This window comes from Sinohyriopsis cumingii, chromosome 1 (genome assembly GCF_028554795.1).
Source record: "Sinohyriopsis cumingii isolate HCF-2022 chromosome 1, ASM2855479v2, whole genome shotgun sequence".
In the NCBI taxonomy this organism is placed as follows: Eukaryota; Metazoa; Mollusca; class Bivalvia; order Unionida; family Unionidae; genus Sinohyriopsis; species Sinohyriopsis cumingii.
The window spans coordinates 107,784,440-107,804,252 of NC_142961.1; the positions used below are offsets into that span (position 1 = coordinate 107,784,440).

At 34.5% G+C, this 19,813-nt stretch overlaps 2 protein-coding genes across 2 annotated transcripts; both read right to left on the bottom strand.

The window, feature by feature from the left end:
- Nucleotides 1-5,656: 5,656 nt before the first annotated feature.
- LOC149807547 (uncharacterized) lies at nt 5,657-9,009 on the bottom strand. The gene is made up of 2 exons (XM_089942286.1): nt 8,719-9,009; nt 5,657-7,510 (listed from the first exon to the last, which is right to left on the bottom strand). The coding sequence occupies exons 1-2, from the start codon at nt 8,729-8,731 to the stop codon at nt 7,107-7,109; spliced, it is 417 nt and encodes a 138-aa protein (XP_089798412.1). The 5' UTR covers nt 8,732-9,009; the 3' UTR covers nt 5,657-7,106.
- Nucleotides 9,010-16,500: 7,491 nt separating this feature from the next.
- Nucleotides 16,501-19,024, bottom strand: LOC149807548 (complement C1q tumor necrosis factor-related protein 3-like). Its single transcript, XM_089967586.1, has 2 exons — nt 18,721-19,024; nt 16,501-17,708 (listed from the first exon to the last, which is right to left on the bottom strand). Exons 1-2 carry the CDS (start codon nt 18,932-18,934, stop codon nt 17,308-17,310), a joined length of 615 nt encoding a protein of 204 aa, XP_089823712.1. The 5' UTR covers nt 18,935-19,024; the 3' UTR covers nt 16,501-17,307.
- Nucleotides 19,025-19,813: the final 789 nt, after the last annotated feature.

Here is a 19,813-nt window from a genome sequence, read left to right on the forward strand (position 1 = left end):
TCTAAGGTAATTACCTAAATTCTTTTGTTGGCGATTTTTGGGGTCTCACTGGCTTTTCTGTTGTGTAAGTAGACTGTTTAATTAAATATCAATTCAATTCAGCAAGCTCCTTGATATTTGCATAAGAAAGTAGTAATATGTGTTTAAATAATGTTTTTCATTTAAATCGATACAAAACATCATCCACAGGCTTTTTTTATTACAACGATATTTGAGTGTTATCTGCAAACAAACCTGATTAATATATATATATATATATATATATATATATATATATATATATATATATATATATATACAGTATATGCATACAGTAGGGGTGCTGCTGGTGGTGTTGGCGAGGTACCTTCTTACAAGGTGTCTGCTTTATTTGGTTATCGTTATCTAGAGGGTGATCGCTCTAGGTATTGTTTCCCGGATCGAGTAAATATTAAAATAAAGTGTTAGAGATGGAATAAATAGAGATCTCAGCAGATATATAGAACAGATTGACACGAGCTCCCGTACATAAAAACCAACAATTTAATAAATTACAGAAACAACTGTGATAATACATTAAATTAGGAAGATAAAATTCTTTCTGAGATAAATCATTCAGCAAATTTCAAACACAAATATACTTATACAAATAGCAGATCTGTTTTCAATGATAGAACTGGTTTATTATATAATCGAGTGAACAATCAAAGTCATTGCCTTGTACAACTTCATAACCTGCTTATTCCGGTTCACTTCTTTACTGTGGCTGTTCTTCTCGGTCCTTCCGCTTTTTTCCTTCTCCAACCTCCCTACTGTCTCGCCTCTTTTCGGCCCTCAAACTTTGTGCAGATAGGTGTATACGTAAGTATGTAGATAGGTAGATACTTGGATAAGTGGGCACATGAATAGGTCAGTGGGGCTACTTCCCCTTGTGCTTTTAAGTTTTGTTCGCTTCTACCGCCAGAATTGTGTCCGCCGACTTTCCGGACATCCGGTCCCTTGGCTATGTTTAACGAGAGGATTTCTTCTAATTTCAGTCTTGGAGTCTTTTATATTTTCATTCTTGCAGGAAAAATGTAGACTGACTAGATTTTTTTGATGGGGCAATATTAAAGACCAAGACATTTATATATATATGTACGTACGTACGTATGTATGTATGAATGTATGTTAAAAGGTATTTGAAATTACTGTGTTGATATCCTTTCGTTAGAATTGTTTTTTAATGGCTAACAAGTCCCAATTTATCTGACGATCACACCGTTTGTATCCAGTTTCCTTGCTTTTTGAGACGCTGCGTGGCTCAAATACGATGCCCAACATTTATTTTCCTGTAGGTCAAATAGGGTCGGCCGTCTTCGTGTGTTTATTAAGGCATTTAGTTCCCATTCCTTGGCACCATGTTGCCATCATGTATGGAAAGTGGAACTTTAAAAAAGATTGTTTTGATGCATCCATTAAAACCAACACATAAACTAGATATGCCGGCCAGTACAACTGGTGGAGGAAGAACTTCGGAAAACCCCGTTGAGATCCTTCGACTCACGGGAAGCTACTGGCGAGCTTTCTCACACATCTACTTTGGCCGACAGTATGATGTATCTGGTGAATAACCTCCGGCGGAGTGCACAAGATATAGTACGACAACAAAGACTGATTATGTACCGACTGTGAATTGTTCTCATTCCGTCGCCATAATGTTCAATATGAACGAGAGTAGATTAGAATACAATTCTCAATGGCAATGAATTATACCCAAAGTTTCTTTATCGACTTCACTTAGAAAGGTTGATGATGTTACTATTATCTACTAAAGACGTACATAAACACTTGTAACGCTTAAAACGAGGCTTATAAAAAACTCGGGTAAAGTCACTGCTTTGCTGTCAAGTTATCTAGTCAGGGTTCTTAATAACAGTTAGATGACATAAATGCATCGTTTTGTGTGTGTTTTTATTGACGTTTTGTATCCACCATGTAAAATATGATAGATAATACAGGCTTACTCCTCTGCACGAAACTATTGCACCCACACATTTAACCAGTTCTAATGCACATTATAAATATTTCTACGATTATGATTGATTCGCAAAATATTAGTTTAAACATATTTCATTAATGCGTAGTTAAAAGTAACAAGATGTACAATAAAAGAAGATAAAGGATCAGAACGAAAGCCAATAGCTTATAATGTTCTCCTTTGCTGGTACGAAAATTTGAAATATATATGATGATGTTAAAGGTTGATGACCCTATTTTATATTGCTGAACAGTCATTGTGAGTTGCCTCTTAATGAAACACAATCATGTAACCAAAAAGACACAGCAGTGATGAGAAACAAACAAGCTGATAAAAGATAACGAATATAAGATGAGAAATCTTTAATAATATGTGTAGATCATTGTAAAAACCGTTGAGAATGTGGCGAAGAAAAAAAATGAAAAGTAAATAGAGCTCTCTTATAGATCAAGTGGTAAAAAAAGAGATGGAGTCATTTTAAAGGAAATGGAATTGCTTTTTACAGCTGATCTTGACCCGTAGAATGCAAATATATTATTAAAAGTGCGCTTAAGTACATCCGTTTGGCAATGTTCAATATATTTATGAGGGCAGAAAATATGCGAGTGTTTTCTTCAAATAAGAAGTTTATATCACCATGCCAAAAAGTATTACGTCTTAAACTACCACATGTCGTAAAGAATTCGAACAGATCCATGCAGTGTGCATGGCATTACTCGTAAGAGCGCGCATCACTGTGGGATTTAAGTCTGTTAAATATGTCTTGTAAATTTATATTCGAAAGAATTATATGTGTCTTTTTATGGTTCTCTGTGATGCAGCTCAGAGAGAGAGAGAGATAGAGAGAGAGAGAGAGATGGGGAGAGAGAGACAGAGGGAGAGATATTGGTAAGTTTTCCCGGTCGAGAAATACATTAAAATAATCCACTACAAGGAACAAAATAATCCAATGCCACACTGTTATCATCATTGGTGCATTTTCCCATATGTTTGAATAAGCTCATTTATTTTGTGATTTAATAAGATTACAGTGGCTGCATTTTTAACATACCTCCTTTCATGCCTTTCAGTTACCTCTCATAGCTCATCCAAAACCATTTATTTACTGTATGTGCATATACCGTGCATGCTGAATGTTTTTTCTTGTCTACCAAGTTAGAATATTTTCTTCATCCTGGCTGCATATTCTATACATGCATCGAGTCGTAAAAAAGATAATTAGGTATACCTGCAGCGATTGAGCCTACATATTAATAAAGTCAGGACAGTAATCGTAAAATCAAAGTATTGGAGGTACTGCGAGATACAATATTTCAAAATGACTGACTGTTGTTTATTGATTTTTTTGTTGATTTTTTTATTTGTTTTTATATAAAAACAACTCTGTTTTATGTATCAGTGTTATTTTTCAAACTAATGCAGTTCTTCAAGTTGAATCCCGGGATGGATATTTCACCATGAGTTTGGTATATCATATTTAACTTTCAAGAATTATTGACGTGTAACTTAATCTTTTCAAAATGCAGTTTTGAAAAACAGTGCATCGAGATTTACGTACCCGTACTCTTGGGTAACTTTGCCGTCAAGATTAAACAAATGATCGATGGAATGGAGGAGTGACAAATTGGGATGGCAGGATGTGCGTATTGTTTGACCCTTTGTGATCTCTGTACAATATGATAACATGGAGGAATATATTACCAATTTTTCATTGACTCCACATAATGACGTAGAAGTAGATATAAAGATGCACGCAACGGCATCACACTTGTACAGAGAGGTGAATAGATGTTTCGATAGACGGTCGTTTTCAAAATATCCACGAAGCCTACTCTGGTAATACTCATAATAAACAACATAGCCATTATTCCTTACCTTCTGATAATATTCTAAGAGAAATGGTTTATTTTCCTAAAATTGCCATGAATTGTTTTACAAGTGAGTAGCATTCTTTTTCTTTCTTGACCTTCTTTCTTCCCCATCTCCCGATAAAACTGCTAATCCTCTAGGGATACAAATTGTTGATATTCTATCAGTTTGTTTCATGGAATATGTTTTGCAAGTGATTCCAAATCGTGTTAGTCATCAATTGTACTGGAATAAAGTAAAAAATAACGAAAATTTTATATTTTGGCATGAACATGGTGATCAGCTACTAGCAATTGCTTTACTTAATTTAAAACGCGGGGTCCAGTGGTCAGCTTTTACTTCGAGGGGTCCAGTGGTCAGCTTTTACTTCGAGGCGCATCAGTATAAACTATCAAAAGAGCATGCAATATTGTAACCGCATACAAAACAGCTCTCTACGTATCGAATTGGAACATAATGTCCATCTGAACTCATCCAAACGTGTATTCGCATAGCAGCATTGTTTCGCCAGCAAGGAGTTCACCGTGACGGCTGAACAATAAAGGTAGGCATCCTGACGCTAATCATTTTTCAATACGATATAAAAAATGCGATATAAAAAAGTGAATTAAAAACATAATATCAGCTTTTAACATAGAGTATCAATAACATCCTGATTTTTCATTTAAAAAGCAATTTGGTATAACGTTATATATATATATATATATATATATATATATATATATATATATATATATATATATATATATATATATATACGATTTTTTTCATGGCATTAGACGATCCAAATTATTTTCTTAACATTTTCTAGCTAAATAGTGGAGAGAGATGTAGATAGTACCGATTCAGACTGACCGTAACAATTTGTTTCTGCCGTGCTCTGGCGAAACAGCACATTCATATAGCGGCGACAGGGTACGTTTACAAATATAGTATATTTCTAAATCTTGCTAAAGTGAAGATCTGCATTGAACCGCTTACTATTACGTAAAACTCACGTGTGGTTTATTTTCTACTAATGCCTGTCATTGCCGCGGTAAAATTAGATAATTATTTGGCTTTTAGTGGTCGCGAAGTAGTAACAGCTCATCTTCAAACATGTGAATTCCTCATTCGTTTTAAACATAGGCATATATCAATTTTTTGGTTAGAGCGTCCGCCTCGGATGCGGGAGGTCGCGGGTTCGAACCACAGCTGAGACATATCGAAGACTTATAATATGGTAGTAAGGGCTGCCTCGCTAGGTGCTCAGCATTAAGAGGATAGTGTTAGGACTGGTCGGCCTGGTGTCAGGATAACGTGATGGGTGGGATATTTTGCTACATGTCTGTGACATGATGTCCCAGAGCTCAACATCAATATATACTATCACATTACAAATATCGTAGCGATATGTCTGAAAAATTGTTACAGCTACGTAAAAATTCCAAATCACACACACAACACTTTTGGTGATTTATTTATATGTACGGTTTGTAAGTCCTCCTCTTGAAACATGATATACTCATTTTCAGAGAGTCGAAAGTTTCATAGATTTATCAATTTAACCGTTGACAGAAGTATAGGTTGCTAACATCTTTCCTAAACGATAATGCTGCATGGAATGTTCAGATAGTAATATATCGTTCATATTTAGTACGTTTCGATCAAACTAATACTACAGAAAATAATCTTGAATGTCGGGCAATTAACATTACCTAGCAACACTTGATGGCCTCCGATGACATATGAAAGGAAGAAAACTGATGCTTTAGTTAGTTGTATCTGAAACAAAGAGAGTCAAAATCATTTCTTGACAATGTAATTTTCCTTTAATCTTGTATGGTTATACTTTTTTATTGGCATATATTTATGAAACCATTGATGGACGTTCTACGTAGTTTATTACTTAATTCACTCCCTTGCAACACAATAGGGTCAAGTTCACAACATAAAAACTAATTAAACTATTAGGAAGGTTCTGTCTTTTATTTTCATTAAATAACTTTTCCGTAATACTTTTGAAGCATTTATTTTCTTAATATTTTGTGATGTTTATATGTCTGACTCGTTTTCTTAGAATCAATTCCTATCTAAACTATAGACTTTTTATTTTAGGTATGTAATGTCATTGTAAAGTGCATATATGGCGGTCAGGCATGCAATCTGAAGCACGTGCACCCCATTAAAGCAGCTCCATCTCATAACGTATGTGCACGGTGTTCAAGCGACACAGCGAATTATTCCACACAACTATTAAAGCTATTTGGAATATTAACTGGAGCAGTAAGTTTATCATTAACTCGAACAATTAATATTCATTTCGAAAATGATTACATCTTTTATAATATATTTCGTCTACTCAGCTACAATACATAATAGAATAGAATACTGATCATGCTAATAACTACAAAATTTTGTCGTTGAGTGTAAAACAGTCTTATATACGTCAAATAGCCTCTTGCTCTCCAAACAACCGGATATGAAGGAATTATTGTTAAGTCACACTATCTCATAGTACGTACCGACCCTGTGTTCGAGCACCATTTAACAACCTCACAAAAGTAAAATGTCTACAACTCACATTTTTTGTGAAGTTTCATATTTATAATTATGTGCCCTTTTCGGAGTAAAATTATTGATATCACGAAAAGACAAGGTCCGCTCGTATTTACAGTTCTACAATGACGCGTTTTTCAAGAGCTCCTGATTACATGGTAAATTAGGGATACCAATCAAAGGAAGCATTACTGGTGTTACATAAATGAGCTTTAGTATTCCTGTGTATTCGGAATTTGTAATGATATGGTCTCTTTATCATTCGAATGGTTATGCTCTCATTTCGGGGGTAGGTTATGGTCACATTTCCGCTTTCAGGAAGATCGAAACAGAATAAAGGAAAGAATTCCATCTTATAGATTTGGCAACGAGTTAAGAATTATAGCACTGTTGAGTTGTGAAGGGAGAAAGCTTGTTTGTTGCAAATAATGAATAAAAGCTAAATATCTTCTTCAGTTACCACAAGTATCATATTCAATTTTTACATTTGTTTCAAGCTTAATGAATGTGTTGCAAATTCTAATTTCAATAATACATTGAGTTTGTTTTCATATTTATAAATAGTAAGTAATTATAATAGAATATTCTGGATGAAATTAGAAGTAAAATGTTAGGTATCGTATTGGAAACAAATGTTTGTCAAAAAGAACTTGTTAACTCCTACAAACTCGTACATTTCAGGTGAATTATAAACCTGGTTTTATTCAGCCATTCTCTGAATAAGTATCCCAGAAAAGGACGTAAAGAGATATCCGTAAAATCCTACATGCATTACGATAGCTTTGATGAAGATATTGTCATTCTCAGACAGAATTGCAGGAACTGACACCGCTCCAACCATTGGACCACTAGCAATGTCCCCCGAAAAAAGACGTGTCAGTTCTTTGTCGCCATTCATTAAAACGATATGCACTGGATAACCTTCCCGAGTCATCGCGGTGATAGAAAGCATGTACATGCCCATTACAGGAGCACGGAATACACCGAGGGCGGGGTTGTAACCATTTCCCTCATTCATGTCTACGTTCTCTAGCTTCAGAACTTCGCCATTTTGGATAGTCGTGTGGTCAGAAAGCTTTGCAACAAATCCAACTGGATACATAGCTGAAAATACGAGCCAAAATACCTTTATAACATTTCAGTCTCATACTACGTATATAAAACTGGACATTGCAATTGTAAGGTAAGAGATATTGAGCTATCCTTATACAAGAAAAAATATGTCATCAGGAGAAGCTAAAATAGAATATACTATCTCTCAACATGGGTACTTTAATGGAAATTGGCAACATTATTTATGGGCCAATTTCATTAGAAAAAGTATCTAATATGAAATGATTTACATACAAAATACATGTTAGAAATCTGCAGCTAAACTATATTGTTTTATATCCTCCTTCCCGTCATTTCCACCCTCACGTCAGTATCCCTTGGCAGCGGATTGAGATTCTAAACTCTATAGCACCTCTTCACACTATCTGAAGTTATATCACATTAAATTCAATCTTAAACATGTTAGATAGTTTACGACATAACGCACGCGTAAACTATTTGTCATTGTCCAGGCATATTTTCACATATTTCTCATCGATAACACATTACGAAATGATTAAAGATGGGGTTTGCTTTCAGAGAATGAAAACAACCATTGAGTTTACCATAAAAAGTTGGTCGGGCAAATGTTTACGTAGGTGCGGTCGACGAACGATATGCTTAATCACGTTTCCCTTTTCATTGCAAAAGATCTCCTTCTGCAGCAAACTGTATGTTGCAAAAAGAATTACCATTAATTATGCAATACGGTTACAACGGCGAAAGAAACAACCGATTTAATGACAATCGCCATTTTGAATGATACATCTCTCTAGATATAATCACCTCCCATTAAGGAATGTACATCTATCTGTTCGTATTAACAGCGTAAGCAGGAACTGCGAACACTTCCTTGATTTCACACATATAATAATAATAATAATAATAATAATAATAATGTATATTTCTTCCCTGCAGATGATTTATTCTGCAAGAAAATTCTAATAACGCACAAACGACTAGTGCTCATGTATGGAAATTAAACCGATGAGAAAGCTAAACCGGTTTAGTGAAAATCACTAAGTGAAGAATATAGCTCTCTCTGTATAGATTCCCTCCACACCAAATACTTAAATAGTATGGCCAAAAACCTCCTTATCAGATATTGATGGTACAAAGGCTTAAAAAATTAATAATAACCAATAGAGAACAATGATTAGTTTTTGTGGTGTTTTCAGGAATGACAGACTAATCGATGTGTGTAGTTATTGGAAACTAACCTTGATTCATCATTCTCTGTAGTGTGCGTATCTTACAGTCAGTAGTTGCACGTCATTCTCCAATAGTAAACGTCGTTCTCTCTCTTCCGCAAGACGAAGCCTGACAGCATTGATATCACCTTCACTCGCGCCATCCAACAAAGAACTGCTGGTCTCTCGCTCTTTGGAGCACTTTAGTGTGCATAAAAGGCTGAAGATCAAGAAATGTTTCATCCTAAAAGGTTAACATTTAGTGAGACGGCTATCGGGACGGAACTTTTTATACCATTTTGTGTGTAATCACGTGCTAAGATTTTAATAGCTATGGGTGGTTTGCAAATGACGAATGCATAGAATGTTGTTTTGCAAAATTGTCCAAAGACTGTAACTGTATCTTATCAGCTAAGTTATTTTCCAGTCGTAAATCAAGACAATACATAGTGAGGAAGAGTGGCAGTTTTCCAGAACAAACTTGCCACGAACATTGTTTTGTCTGACTAAAAGGTTTACCAACGCGAAATGTGCCCATTATGCATTTGAATAGACTTTAATGAATTGAAACCCTATAGAAAGCTGTAATGACGCAAACATTCAGCGCAATTTGTCGTCAGTGAATATATATCCATATTATCTTCAAGGCTGAAAGGAATATAATTTATTTCTTTTGTAGAAAGCTGAATCAATTCAAATGTAGCAATATTCATTAGTGCATACGTGATGGAAAAACACACACACATATATCTATAGTCATTGTCAAGGGCAAGTTATGGTACAAACCATCATGACAAAGCGCAGGGGGAGCTAGTCAGGATATATCTCCTCAAGCGCTTTCGAGATCTACGGAACCCGTCTGTAAACTGGCTGACAGGAACAATTAATAATTACAAATGCAGAAGTTTTTTTTTACACAAATCTATGTTGCTTTATTTTTGGTGAAATACTAATATATCCGACAAAATGCATCACACTTTCTACTTTGAACTATTTACTTTGTGGCAGGTCATATCTTACAAACAGGGAAGATGAATATTTCCATTTAGCTGCCTGGAATAAAGGAAACGTGTAAGGTTATCGCCATGATACAGATATACGGCTACACAAAACTTCGTTTCTGATAATTTCTATATTCCAATCACGTTCTCTCATGCTACACGTAACTCTTCGTTATGGCCTATATAAAGCTGAGTACACAGCATAGTTTCATTATTAACAATATAACTTTTCTAAATAGGAACTCATGAAACTGAAATATTTTCTAGTAATAAATATTAATTATTTATTGTTAATTTCATATGACACACATATATTGAATTTTATAATACTCATTACTATGTTGCTATAATTTTAGTCACGCGTAAAAATTGTAAAACTTGTGTACTTCAGATGGAACGGTCATGCCACAGCTCTCATTAACGTATTTGTATTAATGCGCCATATGTAAACATTTGCGCGCGAACTATATTGAAAAAGTGATGAATTCTTTTCACTTTAATGGAAAGTTTTGGATGATAATAACAATCTAAGTTGGGGTTTGCACCGAGACAATGACATCCCAGTCACGTTATATGTCTAACCACTCTGCAAGTCTCGTGGGGAGACAAATAATGTAACCCATTGACTGGGATTTCCCTGCCTCAGTGCAAACTCCAGCATATATTCCTTTAGTCCATAATACAAATCGGATACAAATATCTGATAAACCAAGCTGAATCGTCTGTATCATCATACAAATAAATCGTATGCAAATCAACGTCTCCCGGAATTCTTTCAACTCAGAACAGTTTCCATAATTTCTTAAATATGTGTGCATGAGAAAGTTAGACTGCATTTAATTTCATACTTTACTTACTTGTAAGGCATATTAATTGTAACATGAAATGTACCTACCATGGAAACTGTTGCTGCGATAAAAGCGTCAGTGTTACAATGTACTGTACTGTGTTTTGAGAATATGCAACTGATCCGGTATACAAATAATGTATAACGACGTCATTGGGTTTCACATGCATTGCTTGCAAAGGTTTACATTGTAAATTACCACCAATAAACAATTATATATATATATATATATATATATATATATATATATATATATATCTGTGTGTATAATATTAAATATCGTATCAATGCCCGTTCATTAGTAATGCCGGGAGATAATTTTTTAAGAGGGTATAAGGACCTAAACTAAACCAAGGAACGATTGGATTATTTGAAAGTATAATTACAAATAGATGAGCTACTCAAAATCATGACAAAAAAATTACAAATTTCTAGGTCAACTGTTTCGATAAAAAATACTTCATCTTCAAATTAGATGGTACATTTTATTGAACATCAAAAAGTAGTCACCATATCCTGGGTTAAGGCATCTCACTATACTATTCAACCTAATGTCGAAAAGGGCGACTGACTCTCATTTATTCAATTTGTGTTCTAGGGAAATAAATTATTTGTTGAATTGTACAAAGCTTGTTGTCTAACACTCTTTTCTCTTATTTTAAGAGCATAGACTCGTAACAGTAGGCATACGACTTATCATTAAAATGACAAACATTATTCTCTGTCCCATATTATATGCTAATTTTACCAAATGTTCTTCGATTGCCTCATTATAAGAATAAAATAATACATGGCTTGCTGACATGTTTAGGAACGCCGTATATTTTGGGATTTTTTCTCTTTGGATACAAAAGGTCTTCTTTAAATTTCTTCTTTGAAATAGCTGTATCTTGTCTTCCCTATCTCGTTGAAATTTCTAGAGAGTCGGCTGGATGGTAACTGTCAAACTTGCCAAGTTAAACAAAGGTTTGCTGATAAATCGTCAATAACTTCGCCAAAATCAGGTTTTTTGATGGAGAACCTTGACGCTTTTGTAATTTATGATGATGCATGCTCTTTCAGCAGCCGTGTCAGTATTTCTTAAACTATTGTTTTCGTTCATAAAATGATTGAGATTAAATCTAGCTTTTTTATATAAAGATTACATGAAGACAGACGGGTAATAACTTATGCTTTTTAAAAAGAAGACTTTTTACATCAATATTTGCCTACAAACCTCAGCTATTAAAATGTATTTTGGTGTCTGGCATATTTATGAAAGAGATGGAAGTACAAAATTTCTGGGATATTTCTCTCGAGCAGTATTAGGGGTTCTCCAGTGTCCACATTTCAAGACTTCCAAACTTAATGAAGAGTTTTATGTGATTTGTAATATCCTTCAGAACGTCTACTAGATTCGACACTTATTTTGCTTAGATAATGCACATTTCCACTGGAATCAGCGGTATGCTACTTTTATGGTGAGAGGATCTTACGGGTTCCTCGATAAAAAGTACGTGATAGCTTTTTGATGTCTAACATTTGCTAGAACTGCTGTTATCAGTAGTGTAATGTTCTTTGCATGGACTGGATTTATGTGGTTTTTATTTGTAGCATTGGGTTTATTATTTACAACACGCATACGGATTATTTAAATTATTTACTTCACTCATTATTTAGACGCATGCCCACACAGGCACTGGCTATGAAACTCCTTCGCCAGTTTCCACCTATCCTTTGTAATTCGCACAAGAGATTTTCTATGTGCAGAACGATCCATCAGGATCCTCCCGTCCACATTTTGTACCGACCAGATACCTCTTGCTGCCATCTTTGCGTCCGCCGTTATTCTAAATAGTCAAATACCTCAAAGGATTCGAAATTAAAGAAACAGAAACCGATTTCGATATATATAATCCGTCCTAACCACGCATCTGACTCAAACTGAGGTCAGGTAGTGTGCTGCATCGGCGTGGAAACTATATGCCGTTATTTATTTTTTTCATTTAATGTAGATGGCCATGTAAAATGATTGTAATTTTCGAGTTGTACTGCTAATTCAGCGGAATAAAGATTTATAGATTTATCCTCATCAGAAGTGCATATGAGGAGAAAATATTAATGGCAAACATGATACGTTACGGACGGGTTTAGGTCAGTTGGGCTTTTGAAGAATTAATCAAATTTCCATTGGATAGGTTAGGTCACATGACTAGGTATTTTGAAATATTACATTGACTAGTAAGATCTGTCACGTCGGGTATATTGCAACATCTAGTTATAATATACTCTTGAAGGTGTATATAAAGAGAGAATTGAGATACATTTCTATTCTGGTTTCATTCCAGTGATGGATTGTTTTTCCAAACGTTGAAATCAGCCACAGATTTATTTTAAATGTTTCAATAATTTGAGAGTAAACATTTGTTCTGTATATATATATATATATATATATATATATATATATATATATATATATGTAATTCGACACAAAGGAAAAGCCACGATGTACGTCCAAAGTTCGTTTTTAAAAATTCTATGTAATAAGCAGATAATATCTGTTGCTAAGATTATATTAAAGAATATGGTAAACATCAGGTGCAACAGGTTATTCATTGGTAGAATGCTACTGTACTACAACCAGACCATAACAAACATGTTTACATTTATTGCTAATAATATTAATATTTAACAGGCACTCATAGGGAATAATTAGCTATGTGTAAATTGTTTACAATATTCTGTTTGATCAGGGATAGAATAAGCTTGAATCTGGACAAGGTCAAGACTAATTTACAATTATAAATTTCAACATATAATCATGGAGTAAAAAGCTAACAAACAATATTACATTTAATAATAATAATAATAATAACAACAACAACAATAATAATAATAATAATAATAATAATAATAATAATAATAGTAATAATAATAATAAATACATAATTACTTTTGATTACGTTTTAAAACGCTTTCGAAATCTTGAAACATGAAGAACTTTTTTTATATAGTGAGGACGTTTGCGAAAACGAAATTTTTAGGGCGCATGAGATTCCCATGTCAAATTTTTATTAGTGCTTCTTCCATACCTGGCTCTAATATAATAATTAGTTTCAGAGAAAATACTGCAAAAATGCAATAATAACTACAGGAGATAATGGTACTAATTTGTCCTGACACATCTAGGCCAATCTTTTGATTTGTTCGGATTATCTGTGGTGTTTGTATCTACAGTACTGAGGCAAAAGAGTATTTATGCATGTAAAAAATAGAAATGTCAAAACTTGGTCACAATATCTTATATAAACTGCAATCCTCCAAAACGTCGAAATCGTAAAGTTCGAATTCACATGAAAATACTTCTGTCAGTTTAGTAGCTGATACGCTGAACAATTATGTGTTCCACAGTCAGTGTATGTTCTCCGGTTGACGGTCACCTGAAAATCTTCTGACAGTAACATACACAGGGCGAGACCATTCTGTGGATGTTTTATTGTGACATCTCCGAGGTCAGTACTATACAAATTGTTTTGTATTTATCGCATTTGCACTGATATTGTTAATACAAAGTATAGTATGATCCCGGAAAGAAGTATTGTATTGAGAATGAAAATTAGATGCACGCAGTACCTATGTTTATCTCCTCAAGTTTTAGACAATACTGCACTCAGGCAGAGATCATGTCCCTATCTCGTTTCCATCTGGCAATGGTCAAATATACAAGCAGAATCGTCAGTCCCTTTTAGCAAAAGCGCGTGTCAATTGATGTATTCACTGATGAATTCCTGATAGTCGTGCTTTAAGTCTAATGTCTCCTAATACCTAGGCCATGAAAATAGAACCTCACCAAATTCAGATGGACGAACAATAGGAACGTTTGATAAAAATGTCGCGTCTAACTATTCTGTGATGTGATTTTGATTTTTAACGTAGTTTTAAAAACATTTCAGTGATTTCGCTACGATGTCTGCAATGTGGCAGTTTACAGTGATGTCTAGCTCTGGGGCATTATGCCGCAGACATGTAGCATGATGTCCCACCCAGTCACATTATCCTGACACCTGGCCGACCAGCCCTAACACTAAACTCTTAATGCTAAACGCCATGCAAGGCAGTTGTTAGTACCATTTTTGTAAGTCTCTGGTATGGCTCGGCCGGGGATCGAACCCACGATCTCCCGCATCCGAGGCGGACGTTCTACCTCAACACTATTTAAAGAAACTTGCACTATATGTGTTTGATCCGATCACTCTCCTGAAAGTAAGAAGTGGCATACTACCATACCTGAATTTCTTCTGAAATGGTGGTGAGGCTGGAAAACACAGGTGTAAGATTAAATAATTACATTATGAAATGTGTTCTGTGTCCACTTTATAATTGTTTGCGCTACGATAACTTCCATGTACCGACCTAAGTGTAAGCATCGATTGGTCTTGTTCATAATTATATGGTAACACTTATCTTCCAAATAATCTGATATCAAGCAGTGTGTACGTGTGCGTGTGAATGTGTTTGAACACTTTTAGAGGTGACACGTTGTTTGAACAATCTGACATACCCTTTGCTTCAGATTTTAAGAAAAGAAATAATATTTGTGTTGTTGTGCCGTAACGCACTACATTATATATATATATATTTATATATATATATCTATATATATATATATATATATATATATATATATATATATATATATATATATATATATATATATATATATATATATATATGAGTGTGTGAAGGCACTTCCTGGAAAGCAAAAATTTGGTTAAAATGAAGAAAATACACATTTTATCCAAATTACAAACTGATTAGGTTCTGTAATTCTAATAAGTGTGTATTAACATTGTTTTATGTTTGACGTTTGAACACTGAATACATCAGATTTTATCGTCGTACAGTGTAGTATTGTGTAAGAAGTAGAGTGCTATAGAAAGCATGATAAAAGGAGTCAGCTGACTCGGGTTGGTGTTCTTCATAAATGGGAACTGCTAGACAAAAGTCTTACAGTTCTGTACACATGCGTTTACGACCCGTTTTGCGTTCCATTCAAAACAATTCACATAGCCAAGACCACACAGACATACACACACACAAACTGAATTTGTTGCTAAATAGCCTCGAAATGTAATGGGATCAACTATAATCGATATGTATATATTTCACAATAAGCAGTTTCATCTTGTCATGTTCAGCCATTTAATGTTTTCATCCCAAAATTATGGTCCAAACACAATTGAAAAGTGATAGCAATTATAGGAGTTACTGACAGAATGTGAAATTTGAATAAGGTCATATAGATGTATTTGATGAAGCGCACCATAGTTCATTTATCTGGTTGGATTAGTTCTAACGCATTTGTGCTAACGAGGTTTCGACGTGCGCAAATACAGATGGGAGAGAAGTAACCAACCACTGGATTCACCTTGGGAGGGGGGTAGCGAAACTAACAGAGGTTATTTATGACAGTTATCATACAATTGAAGCAATTATTGGAAGAAAAAGACCAGGCAGTATGAATATCTTTCTCTATCATGTCAACCAAACCATTGCTCTGTCTTGTACGTCTGTCAAAATACCTGGCTTGACGGCAGTGGTTCCGATCCCCCACGTCGTGACCCATATCAGGGTCGCTAGGACGTTTTTTTGGGTCCCGGATGTTCGCCAGGAGTTTTTGAGGGTAGCAAATCTTATCAAAATGTGGAAACTGGGTCCTGAGGCAGAGAAAAAATATTTGATAGGGTCGTGGCCAAAAATGGCTGGAAATTGGAAACCACTGCTTTATCGTCATGTGTTTTCCAGAAGCTAAACTGATGGAACTGTAAAGTTGATTTTAATTCGGATGCTTCGTCGTTTATCACTTCTCTGCTACAAAAATTTATATTATACAGTCCAAATGCGTAGTATTTAGCTGCTGTTCCTACTTATCGTGAGTTAGAGCACCTTATAACAACCTCACAAAAAAGTAAAACTTAAACGACACACATTTTCAAATATGAATACTTATTATTTGACAATTAAGCAAATTTATATTACAATTTAAAATATATTCGTTTGCATATTTACAATTCGGTTCACTTTTTTCAAACTAAAATATTTGATAGCATGAAAGAACAAGTGTTGAGAGTTTTTTCAATTACGCGTTCCTCAGGAGCTCCTGATGACGTGGTAAATTAGAGGTATTTATCAACTGAAACATCACTGGTGTTACTTAAAAGACCATTAGTGTTCCTGTATATTATAAATTTTAATAAGATGGTCTTTATCATTCACACGATCATATTCTCATTTTGGCTGTTGGTTATTCTTCTTTTCCACTTTTAAAGAGATTGAAAGCAAAAAGAAAATAAAAATCTCTAATCACATATATTTCGTTACGACTTTGGAATTCTACTAATTTTGAGTCATTGATGGAGAGGGTTAATAATTGTCTTTTGCATAAAATAATTAAAAGTTAAAGTAGACATTGTGATAAAAATTTATATGAAAAAAAAAATGAATCAATGCTCGATTTGAAGTTTAAAAAAAACAACATCATTCAGTTATCACAAATGTCATTTTCAATTGTTACATTTGTTTTAAACTTAATGAATGTGATATAAATTCTAATGTCCCTAAAACGTGGAGTTTATTTTCATAATTATAAACAATAAATAATCACAATAGGATATTTTGAATGTAATTGGAACGAAACTCTAAGCTATCGTTTTGGAAAGAAAGGTTTATCAAAAGGTACTTGTTATCCTCTACAAACTCGTACATTTCAGGTGAATTATAAACCTTGATTTATTAAGTCATTCTTTGAATAAGTACCCCAGAAAAGGACGTAAAGTAGTGTCCGTAAAATCCTGCATGCATCACAATAGCTTTAATGAAGATATTGTCATTTTCAGACAGAATTGCAGGAACTGACACTGCTCCCACCATTCGACCACTAGCAATGTCCCCCGAAAAAAGATTAGCCAGTGCATTGTCGCCATTCATTAAAGTGATATGCACTGGTACACCTTCTTGATTCATCACAGTGACAGAAAGCATGTACATGCCAGTTACAGGAGCACGGAATACACCGAGGGTGGGGTTATAACCATTTCCCTCATTCATATCCACTTTGTCCAGCTTCAGAACTTCACCATTTTGGATAGTCGTGTGATTAGAAAGCTTTGCAACAAATCCTACTGGAGACATTGCTGAAAATACGAAGAAAAAATCCTTTATGGCATTTCCGTCTCATACTACGTACATAGATCTGGACACTACAATTATAAGGAAAGAGGATTTTAGCTATACTTGCGCAGGAAAAATATTTCATTGAAGGAAGCTAAAATAGAACATACTGGCTCTCAACATGAGGCACTTTAATATAAAATGGTAGCACTCTTCATGCGAATATCTAATTAGAAGAAGTAACTTATATGAAAAGATTTACAAACAGCGTCCAGGTTAGAAAGCAGCAGCAACACCTAGCTGTGGATTCATATGTATTATCCTCGCCCGCATCTACACGTTCACCTCTCTATCTACTAGCTGTGGACTGAGATTTTAAATTCTATAGCACATGTTCGATTTAAGTCATATCACATTAATTTACAAAAATAAATATGTTCGATAATTTGAGCAGCATCACGCGCATATACTATTTGTTATTGTCAAAGTATACTTGTACGTTTTCTTATGGATAGCACATCACTTAATGATTAGAGCAACACAAAAATGAACAAAGAAAGCCAATTTAATGAAAAACACCATTTGAATGATCTAGCTTTCATGCTATAATCCTCTCTCATAATAAGAAAAGTGCATCTGTCGGTATACACTAGGCTGCCAGAAACTGAATACTTTTCTCTGATTTCACTCTTATAAATAAAGATAGATATTATTAATAATGTTTCTTTATTAGCTGCAGACCATTGTCTTCTACATTAAATTTCTAATGACGCAAAATGACTAGTGCTTATGTGTGAAAATCAAAACGATGAAAAGAAAACCGAACCGATTTAGTGAAAATCAGAAAGTGACGAACACGGTTCTCTATAAATCCGCTTTCGACGTAACACAGAAATAGTGGTCAAAACTTTATGTCGGATGTCGCTGATATAAAGATTTCAAGAAGTAAGAGGAACCCACATGCAGCACGGAATAGTCTTAGTGGTGTTTAGGGAAAGGCAGACTAATCAATGTTTGCAGTTATTGGAGACTAACCTTGATTCATCATTCTCTGTAGCTGTGCATATCTTAGAGTCAGTAGTTGCATGTCATTCTCCAATAGTAAACGTCGTTCTCTCTCTTCCGCAAGACGAAGCCTGACAGCGTTGATATCACCTTCACTAGCGCCATCTAGCAAAACACTGTTGGTCTCTCGCTCTTTGGAACAACTTACTGTGCATAAAAGACTGACGACCAATAAATGTTTCATCCTAATAATGAGCAATGGTATACTGAAAACGCTTCACCAAAAGGTTAACATTTAGTGAGACGGCTATGGGGACGGATCTTTTTATACCATTTTGTGTGTACTCAAGTATTCAAGATTTTAATAGTAATTGGTGGTTTGCAAATGACGTATGCATAGAATGTCGGTCGTTGTTTTTTATCTTATCACCTGAGTTATTTTCCAGTCGTAAATCAAGACAATACATAGTGAGGAAGAGCAGCAGTTATCCAGAACAAACTTGTCACGGACAATTGTTGTCTAACTAAAATGTTTACAAGCGGAAAATGAGTGCATCACGTGTCTGAATGGATTGTAAAGAAATTGAAACCCTATAGAAAGCTGTAATGACGCAAACTCATTCAGAGCACATTGTCGTGAGTGAATATATATCTGTATGATTTTCAAAACAGAAAGGAATACAAGTTATATGTTTTGTACAAAGATAATTAAATTCAAACATATCAGTATTCGTTAGTTACACACGCAATATAAAACACATACACACTATCTCTCTCTCTCTCTCTCTCTCTCTCTCTCTCTCTCTATATATATATATATATATATATATAATGCACCGTCTTTGTCAAGGAAAGGTTTGGAAGAGACCAACTTCGATCTTGACAAAGCGTAAGTGCAACAAGTCTATATATAAATGCCCAAAGACTTTCCAGATCAACATATCCCTTTTGCAAAGTTTGCGACAGGAACAAGTAATAATTACAATGTAGAAAATGTAACAACAGCCTATGTTGTTTTATTTTGGTGAAACAAAAAATTAATGTATTTAAAACTAATATATCCGAACAAACATCAGAATTTATGCATTTATATTGTCACAAGTCATATCTTACAAATGTAGAA

Excerpts from the sequence above, each read along its gene's own strand:
- LOC149807548 (XM_089967586.1), bottom strand. The coding sequence starts at position 18,934 with ATGAAACATTTATTGGTCGTCAGTCTTTTATGCACAGTAAGTTGTTCC. Across the intron at positions 17,709-18,720 it reads ACAGAGAATGATGAATCAAG|CAATGTCTCCAGTAGGATTT; the intron begins GTTAGTCTCCAA and ends TCGTATTTTCAG.